Below are 10,727 nucleotides of genomic sequence, written 5' to 3' on the forward strand. Positions count from 1 at the left end.
TAAGGCCGTTGCAAATATTTTTCAAAGTTTATGTCGCCCCCCTTCAAAATTGGCCTGAAGAATCAGGGGGCAAAAAAATATTTTTTCGAAAAGCTTCAAAATTTTAATAACATTTCAAGTTTAACCACCTGAAAACCAGTTAAAATGCATTTTCCCGCGTTTATAATCATATTTAGCATGTTTGAACTCCTTTGAAAACATTTTAAATTTTCATGAAATGCCAATGTTCAGTCCAACAAAAAAAAAATTTTTTTGGGGAAAAAAATTCCGTCAATATCTCGATATTTTCAAAACTAATGATTGGAAAGCAACTGTACGCCTGTAAAAAGCATTTTAAAACACTCTTTTCATCCAAATGTTGAAACCTAGGCTTGTAGTTTCAATTTTTATATTTTTTTATTTTTTTGCCCCCCCTCGACTTTGTTCAGAGCCGAGGGACATAAACTTTGAAAAATATTTGCAACGGCCTAAGAAAAAAAAACTAAAAAAATGGTTCGTGATTCGAATATTTGAAGTCCCATACAAGCCTTCGGATAATCGAATCTAGACTGTATTCATAAAAATAGGGGACTGTTCTTTTATTACGTAGCGATTTTTTTAGTTTTGTTATTTAAATGCACCTAAAATTTCATTTTTCTCCATTTTAAATAGTTTTTTAAAGCACTGTTTTTTTTAGAATTATAATTATATTATTTTTTTTGTTATTGTCATCATTGGGGTGACATTGGGTCTGCTGCTCCTCCCCCCTCACTCCCCAGATCCAATTTTACCCTTAATGACGGTATTGTTAATTTAAAAAAAATTGAAATCTCAAGATTTAAAAAATTTTATGTTTTGAATTTTTTAATTTGAAAAAAATATTTTTTTATTCTCATTTTTATTTTTCACTTTTCGAAATTGTAAAAATATCTGTTTTTATTTAGTTAATCATGGGAAAACTATTCTTACGAACATACCAAAATATAGGCTAGTTTTGGACATTTTTTAAATTTTGGGTCATATATGACTCATTAGGCCTGAAAGGATTATATCGAACAGTAAATTTTCTTGTGGCCACGAAAAAAATGAGCAACTCTTCCGAGCTCCGTACATAGCTATAGCCAGTAATAAGTTTTAATCAGTTTTTGAGATCGTTCCAACTACAAATTTTTGAAAAATCTTTTCGCTAAACCTAAAAAGTAACTAAACTAAAAACAAAGCAAATAAAGCTTAATTCTACACACTGCTTTATCGTGTAGCTTGTTTTTTTCTTCTTCTTGAAACCAACGTCAAACCGCACTTTAACCCCTCATCAGACCAACAACACCATCCGGAAGTGTACGGTTTAACTTTTGTGTATGTGTATGAATTGTAATAAATTATAATATGTCATATTATACCGCTATTAGTCCTACAACATACGAGAGTTTCGAAAATTATTGCCAGATTCCCGCGTAGTTTCCTATGAGCGTGGCCGGAAGTGGACCGCCGGCCGTGAACAGTCTGGTGCCGCTGCCGTCGTAACAGTGCGTGTAGATCGCTGGAACGTACTTGATCTGCTGGAAGTTGTCCATCTCTTCCTCGGGGAATTGTGCCTGGAATTGAGACAATATAATACCATAAAAACCACAATCCCACTCGCCCTCTTCTTCGCCCAGTACTCACTACGTAGCCTCGGCTGGCCTTCAGCACGACCGTCCGGGACGCGCTCGTCTGCGACTCGAGATACTTGCCGGCGCGGATGTCGTAGAACATCAGCATCCCCAGCCCCGTGCCGATGGTGAGTATGTTGCCCTGGAAGCTAGCGGACCGGATGCCGCAGCCGCTGTACCGCGAGGCGATCTTTTTCACGGCCTGGTTTGCGCCGCAGCAAGATGAGAGAGAGAGAGAGGGATTTTTTTTTTAAATTATATTTTGATCTTGGTGATAGTGATAACGCCCTTGATAAGTTTTAGTATTTATAAGATTTACAAGACTTAACAAATCTAAAAAGAAGGGTAACATTATTGAGATTTATAAAAGATAAAAATGCAATCCAACTTCGGTTATCCGAAGTCCTCGGTAAAACCTCCCTACTGATAATTGAATTATGATAAGAATAATAAAAAAAAGTTTCTTGTGTTGGGGCGGTCGACGCACCGTAACATGGTGTCGATCCAAATCCCAAAATAAAATTCCCTGACTTTTCCCTGACCTCTCCAGACCACCATTTTTTTTCTATTTTTACTAACATGTTGTTTGGAGCGTTTTTATGGTTTCATGCATTTTCCTTTTTGAATGTTGGAAATTTAAGATATTGAAAAACTTCAATTAATTTTTTATTATATTTTTGTAACAATGGATTCTTCAAAAACTTTTTTTTTGTCAATCATTTTTTTCTAATCGAACATCCAAAATCAGCAACCATAAAATTGTCCTATGTTTTTTTTTAATCTGGTGATGCCATTTTAAATGATGCCCTTTACCAAAAAATCTAGAGTTTTTTTTTTAATGGGTCCTATAAACATATGAAACACAAAAGCTTACAGGACCTTTAAAAAACTCTAGAAATAATTAATAATTACAATTGTTGCAAATTTCAAATTGCGATTAGTTAGTTTCACCTCATTTCCTAAAGAAAATTCAATGTTAAATTTTTCGAAAAAAAACAATTGAAAATTTGAATTGAAGTAAGAAGTCATGTTTAATTTTATAATTGATGCCTTTTGTGGAATTTTAAAAACGGATTAAGCCGATGCCATTTTTGATTGTGTTTAAAAAAAACTAAAGGTTTTGGAGAAAAAAAAATTAAAAAATATGTAATTTTGTAGAACCTTAAGAAAGATTAAAACAAAACTGAAAAATTAAGAAAAATATACAATTAAATGTAAATTTTTTCAAGCACATGATTACGGTTTTAAAAAAGATCTATGTCTTTTACAACAATGATTGTGTTTAAAGTAAACGGTTTTCTGGAATTTAAAAAAATGGTTTCTACCTTGACCACAGCCTACAGACGATCATTCACACGATCAATACATTTTATAAAAATTAAAACAAAATACCTACAACCTGCTCGACCTTTTCAAAAAGTCATTATTTATCAAACTTAGATATTTGGGTGTTTTAAAATAGATTCCAATTTTAAGCTCGATCTAACCACGAAACTCCTCCTTGTAACCCCTTGAATGTTGTTTGGGGAAAATATGTGAAATGTAGTTGTACAATCCCTATGAAATCTTGGATGCTGGAAACAACTTTTCCGAAGAGGCCATGTTTTATAAATTCTTGAACTCTAAAATTCCTTTATTCAGAATGGTTACGGAGAAATCGAAAAAAATATCCGCGCCATCTCAAAACCCAACCCGCGCAAAATCCGCCCATTTTAAGAAAAATAATTTTGCGACAAACATACACAAGAGTTTCATAATAAATTCAATTTGGCAATCTCAGAACGCAGAATCTTGAAACGCTGAAAATTTATTTTTGCTAGGATTAAACACATTAAGAAGTAAACTAGAGGAAAAAGCCAAAACAAACATGTTGGCAAAAAAAATCAAAAATTTCAACATTTAGAAATTTAGATCTAAAAACTGAATGAAATCTTAAAAAAAATAATAAAATTTAAAAATTGTAATAAATTCTCGAACTTGAGATTTTAAATTTCAGATACAGTTCATACTCGATGATCTTACCAAAGCGTCACTTAGAAAAATCGAAGCAAATTTTCCTACATCTTCTTCTCAAAATTTCTCTAACCGAAAAAAAAAACTCAAAAGCACTTCAAATTTTATCAGGTTTAAGAATTTAAGAATTTAAGAATTTTAGGATTTTAGAATTTTAGAATTTAAGCATTTAAGAATAATATTATTGTTGTTCTCTTGATTGTTTTTATTTTATTTTTATTTTTGAATATTGATATCTTTGTTTTTTGTTTTCAGATTTTTTAAATTTTTTATTTTGAAAATTTCGGATCTTTTAATATATTTTTCTAAATGAATTATTTTTTTTGGGGTTTTTCTATACTATTTTTCCTAATTTTATTTCCTAATTTCTGAATAATCCGATTTTGAATGTTGGAGCTTTAATTTTTGAATGTTTAGATTTTTTTTTTCTTCCAGAATGCTCAAATTAAAAAAAAATTCTACTGGCTGAATCCCATCTAAAACTCAAAGGCGGATAAGCTTCTGTTACGTCCAATTAAGCTCATATTTGTGATAGAAGCACAGTACACCCACTGGAACATGCCCAATAATAATTTTTGTTACATCCAAATGTTTGTATCTTCAGGAAAAGTTTGAAATATGATTAAGATTCACAAGATTAAAATTGAATGTATCCAGTATAAAAGAACAATACGAACGAACAATAAAAAAGGATAAAAAACATTGCTCAAATCTTTAAAGAAATTAAATATTCAGAGTCAGTATGTTTAAAAATGAGTTGAGTGTAGTCTGTAACAACACTGTTTATTCCATAAATTTTTGTTTTATTTCTTTAATTCTTGAATTTAATTCTTAAATTTTTAATTCCATTTCATCATCACTATTTTGCTTAATTTTAGATTAAACACAATCAGGGTTGTTACGAAAAGGTCGAGAAAAAATCCGCGCCAGATCCGCGCCGACCCCAAAACCCAATCCGCGCGAAATCCGCGCCATATAAAAAAAAATCGCGACAAACAAAGAAGAGAGTAACATAATGCATGAAATTTTAAACGAAAAAAGAATAATACAGAAGGCATTTGGATCAGTACCGTTGATCAGTGGAATCAGTGGAAATGGAACCATTTTTGCCATTTCTGAAACAATATTAGCATTTTTGCAACACTTTTAATATCGTTGCTTTAAAAACAAATTCAGGAAAAAATTAGATTCGAAAATTTGAAAAATTAAAACCATAAAATAAATCACCAATTCATAAAATCTAGGGATTTACTACTTTCTCGCCAAAACTTTACTCTGGAAAATCGAAACACGAGATTTCTATTATTTTCTTCTCTAAATTTTTCTAATCAAAAATATGACTCCGAAAATGAACCGAACTAAAAACGGCATTTTTAATAATTTAATAATTTAATAATTTAATAATATAATAATTTAATAATTTAAGAATTTAATAATTTAATAATTTAATAATTTAATAATTTAATAATTTAATAATTTAATAATTTAATAATTTAATAATTTAAAAATTTAATAATTTAATAATTTAATAATTTAATAATTTAATAATTTAAAAATTTAATAATTTAATAATTTAATAATTTAATAATTTAATAATTTAATAATTTAATAATTTAATAATTTAATAATTTAATAATTTAATAATTTAATAATTTAATAATTTAATAATTTAATAATTTATTAATTTATTAATTTAATAATTTAATAATTTAATAATTTAATAATTTAATAATTTAATAATTTAATAATTTAATAATTTAATAATTTTATAATTTTATAATTTTATAATTTTATAATTTTATAATTTTATAATTTTATAATTTTATAATTTTATAATTTTATAATTTTATAATTTTATAATTTTATAATTTTATAATTTTATAATTTTATAATTTTATAATTTTATAATTTTATAATTTTATAATTTTATAATTTTATAATTTTATAATTTTATAATTTTATAATTTTATAATTTTATAATTTTATAATTTTATAATTTTATAATTTTATAATTTTATAATTTTATAATTTTATAATTTTATAATTTTATAATTTTATAATTTTATAATTTTATAATTTTATAATTTTATAATTTTATAATTTTATAATTTTATAATTTTATAATTTTATAATTTTATAATTTTATAATTTTATAATTTTATAATTTTATAATTTTATAATTTTATAATTTTATAATTTTATAATTTTATAATTTTATAATTTTATAATTTTATAATTTTATAATTTTATAATTTTATAATTTTATAATTTTATAATTTTATAATTTTATAATTTTATAATTTTATAATTTTATAATTTTATAATTTTATAATTTTATAATTTTATAATTTTATAATTTTATAATTTTATAATTTTATAATTTTATAATTTTATAATTTTATAATTTTATAATTTTATAATTTTATAATTTTATAATTTTATAATTTTATAATTTTATAATTTTATAATTTTATAATTTTATAATTTTATAATTTTATAATTTTATAATTTTATAATTTTATAATTTTATAATTTTATAATTTTATAATTTTATAATTTTATAATTTTATAATTTTATAATTTTATAATTTTATAATTTTATAATTTTATAATTTTAATAATTCAATAATTTAATAAATTAATAATTTAATAATTTAATAATTTAATAATTTAATAATTTAATAATTTAATAATTTAATAATTTAATAATTTAATAATTTAATAATTTAATAATTCAATAATTTAATTAGTTAATAATTAAATTATTTATTTATTTAAAAATTAAATTATTTATTTATTTAAAAATTAAATTATTTATTTATTGAAAAATTTAATTATTTAATAATTTAATAATTAATTAATTTAATAATTCATTAATTTAATAATTAATTAATTTAATAATTTAATAATTTGATAACTTAAAAACTTTCTTAAAAGAAATAAAAATTATCAAAAAAATCAATTGCAATGCTTTCGTAATTTTTCAATTTAATAATACGTACTTTTTCAGGATTTTTGAGTCTGTAAGTTTTGATAATTTCAAATTATGAATGATTCTTTTTTATTTCAAATTGTTGAATTCCAGATTTCTTATTTTTTAATTTTAACATTACATTTCGCTTTTAGACGGAGATTTTAGCAGATTTCTAAGTGGATTTCGTCATGTTGTGTTAATTGGGAGTATAATCAATTCTACCTGATTCAGAGTGGCAACAGAATTTTTATTTTTTTCAATAAACCAAAAATTTAAAAATTTAAATTTTTATATTGAAAAAACATAAAAAATCTTAAAAGTTTCATAGCTTCAATTTTTTAAAATTCTGTTTTTTTTTTAATTTTGTTAATTTGATTTTAATAAAAATGGTATTTTTTTTAATTGTTAAGTAGATGTTTTAAAAATAATGAGTTGTAATGTTATGTTAAATTAATATAAAAAATCTCAATACATTAAAAAAAATCGCTCCTTGAAGATTATTTCAAAGTTTCGTATAAAAAAAAATCAATAATTTTTAGAAGAAAATTTTCTTCATTAACAACTTCTTAGAAATTGATGTTTTCGCACTCAACGAAAAAGATTGAATTTATTTAATTCCTAATAATATTTTCCTTTTTAATTTGAAAGAAATTCTATCGTTCTCAATTATTTTGTTTATCAAAATTGCTATCCGCGCGAAATCCGCGCCTGAGCAAAATTAGCCAGCAAATCCGCGCCAGATCCGCGCGATACGCGCCATCCGCGCCATCCGCGCGATCCGCGCCGTCCGTAACAACCCTGCACAATTAAACTTCTTTGGATCGTTTTTAAATCATAGTTCAGTTTAATTTTGAGAAAAATAAAAATTTAGATAACGAATACTAAAGTGAAATTTTGGAAAATTTTCTAACCTCACGATTATTTTAGAATTTTAGAATAATAATTTAAAAAATCAAGAAATCAACAATTCCAAACTATCAGAATTTTTAAGTTTTTAAAATTTAGAATCTTTATGCTTTAGAATTTTATATTTTTTTTAAGTTTTCAAATGTTCGAATTTTCTAACTTTTGATTTTTTAAATCATTTAATTGTTCTGACAAAATTTATGGTTTTGTCTATGGTTCCTATATGCTAAGCAAACAACCAATTTTAGAACAAATCTCTGAGGATGTTGGGGCAACTGCCTCATATTGTCCCACCCTGTGTGCGCTAGTAATTTTCAGTTGAACGGAAATCCAAATCAAATCCAAATTATTTGATTTTTAAACCTAAACATATTGCAAACAACTTTTCTTAAGAATTTTTTATAAGGAGTTCTGCGTTCCTTCCGGACTGACCAATATAAAAAATTAAATATCATCAGTGTTGCAAAGTTTGGCCTGGAAGACATTCAAATACATCATCAAGGGCGAATTTTCAAAAACAAATGAAATTTTGTAGTATTATTTATAAGATCATCGAAATTCCCTGACCCAGCTTAAAATTCCCTGACTTTCCCTGACTTTTCCAGGTCAAATAAAATTCCCTGACAATTCCAGGTTTTCCCTGACTTTTCCAGAAATCGACACCATGCGTAAGCTCTTTTGACTGTGTTGATCTCTAAAGCACCTTGATCTCTGGAGGCTTTACTCCGGTATCCGTAGGGCTCAACACAACATGTTTAGTTAATGTGGAAACAAATACAAAATTGTATCAAACAAATAAAAGAACCAACCTGTAACGTCCGCGGATCGAGCAGCAGCGTGTACGACCTGCACCCAACCGCGTACAGCCCGTTCGGTTGACAGGCGATGCACACGTTCTCCTGGCAGTTGGGCAGCTTCCGGGACAGCTTCTGGGAGAACGTTTCCGCGTTGAACAGATGCATGTACCCGTTGAGCGAGAGCAGCGCCAACTCGCGGTACTCTTTGTTGAAGCAGATGGCGCGGATCTTTTGCGCCCCCCGGCACTCCTTCACCGAGATTGGACTAATGTGGGCGTACTGCGGAACTGCGGCGGCGGCGGCGGCATTGGCGACAGCTGCCGACGACGTTGTCGCTTCCTGACCGTTGCCGTCCCCTTCCGCACCGTCTTTCGAGGCCGCCACCGGAAACTCCATCGTGTCCTCGTTGACACGCCACAGGGCAAGTTTGGTGTCGCGCGACCCGGACACCAGAAACTGATCGTCCAGCCAGCACATGTCGAACACCCAGTCGCGGTGGGCGTTCTCGCCGATGCACAGCGGATCGAGCGTCGGCAGCCGATAGATGGCAATGTCGGCCGAGTGGCGCGCCCCCGTCGCCAGCAGACTGTTGCTCGGGTTGATCTGGCACGCGTGGATTCCCGACTGCGTGTCTGGACTGGCGCCGCGGCTGTTGGGCAACGTCGGGATTGCGTCCACCTTGCGGGTGTTTACGTCGTACACCATCAGCTTGTTGCACTTGGTCCCGAACACGACCTGCCGATTGCTGAGCCACTGCGAGCAAAACACCTTGTTGATGTTCCCGAGCGCAATCGGCGTTTCCTTGAACATGTCGTGCGTCAAGATGTGCCGGCTGGCGTAGGACGGGTCCACGTTCCGCTCCTCGGTCAGGTCCGATTCCCGGCTGCGCACGTAATCGACAAAGTTAAAAGATGTGCTCAGGACCTGGTGCTGTTGGGCCGGCGTTTCTTCCTCCGAGTCTGAATCCTCGTACGTCACAAAATCGTCCGGTTTGTCCGGCTTCCGGCGCCGTTCCTGCCGCAGAATACGCGCCCTCGTCCGCCGTTCCTCCAGCCGCGACGGAATGTAGCAACTGGGCCGTATTCCGGCCGTAGGTCTTTTCACTGTTTTGGACATGGTGGTTCACCTTTGGCGGCGGCGGCGACGAATTCGGTTCGGTGGCCTTCCGCAGGGGAGCTCCGCCACCAAAAATGGGAAAATGGCTCTCTTTGTCTGTGACGCAGGGCACTGCCAACCTTTGCCTTTCGTGTAGGCCCACTATCAGAACATTTTGCCAGCGCCTACTCGCACTTCCGGATGGGGGCGGTGACGAATCGATTCGCGACGGAACGAGACCGGTTTGCGGGCACGAAAAGCGTACAATTTTTCAACGGGTGAAAGTTTGATGATTATCAAAACTAAAAACTCGACTGCCGCAGTTATGATTGCAACTTTGACAACTGAAGGGACTTTGCGATTAGACGGAAGGGTTCGGAAGATTGTTCCGAAAAAGAAGGCAGAAACGGGTGTACACTGTAACTGAAAATCGCACTTTGCTGAGTTCGTTTTCGCACTTTTTCATACGATTTTTTCAGTTCAACTACGATAGCACTTTTTTGTGTTATCGCAGTCGAACTAAAAAAATCGTGTGAAAAAATGCAAAAACGAACTCAGCAAAGTGCGATTTTCAGTTACAGTGTAGGAGCGACCAATTCGATATCTAGCCTGCAGAGTTGCCAGATTTTTTTCAATGATGGAGTTTATGAAAAAATATTTTTTTGCAATCAAAATTCAAGCAAAGCAATGTAAATAGGTAAATGTCAAAATGTCTATCCTGCTCACGACAGTTGATGTTTACATTTGTAACGAGAAGGAGTAAACGAGAAAAAGGAAAGCGCGGCACCAACTTGTACAAAACAGTTATTCGTAAAATGGCAACACTTCTGATTCTCATCACTTTTTAAGAAACCTTACAACAGTTGTACACTGTTAATTTTTATAAGTCAAACAAATCTGGCATTTTGGATAGGTGCACTCTGTAACTGCAAATCACACTTTGCTGAGTTCGTATTCGCACTTTTTCATACGATTTTTTTAGTTCGACTGCGATTACACAAAAAAGTGTAATCGTAGTTGAACTGAAAAAAATCGTATGGGGAGGTGCGAAAACGAACTCAACAAAGTGCGATTTTCAGTTACAGTGTGCAATCCACAAATCGTGCTTGCCATAGACAAATCCAGCGAAAGCTCAACGCTACTTTTTGATGGTGAGAGATTTGACAGCTCCCATACTAAATGTCTCGATTTGCATACTCTTTGTTAATTTTCTTTTAAATTTAAATACTTAACATATGATAACTATATATTTTTAGTGCCCAAAATTTCTGCTGAATCGAATGGTGTACTTATCTCGATTGCAAATTTTTC

The 10,727-nt window shown here is 30.6% G+C and overlaps 1 protein-coding gene across 1 annotated transcript; it reads right to left on the reverse strand.

Annotated features, from left to right (window-relative positions):
- Positions 1-376: 376 nt before the first annotated feature.
- Positions 377-9,787, reverse strand: LOC6046892 (DDB1- and CUL4-associated factor 12). The gene is made up of 3 exons (XM_038264472.1): positions 8,334-9,787; positions 1,645-1,833; positions 377-1,574 (listed from the first exon to the last, which is right to left on the reverse strand). Exons 1-3 carry the CDS (start codon positions 9,435-9,437, stop codon positions 1,416-1,418), a joined length of 1,452 nt encoding a protein of 483 aa, XP_038120400.1. The 5' UTR covers positions 9,438-9,787; the 3' UTR covers positions 377-1,415.
- Between the last annotated feature and the right edge of the window lie 940 nt (positions 9,788-10,727).

The sequence above is a fragment of the Culex quinquefasciatus genome, chromosome 3, assembly GCF_015732765.1.
Source record: "Culex quinquefasciatus strain JHB chromosome 3, VPISU_Cqui_1.0_pri_paternal, whole genome shotgun sequence".
Classification (NCBI taxonomy): Eukaryota; Metazoa; Arthropoda; class Insecta; order Diptera; family Culicidae; genus Culex; species Culex quinquefasciatus.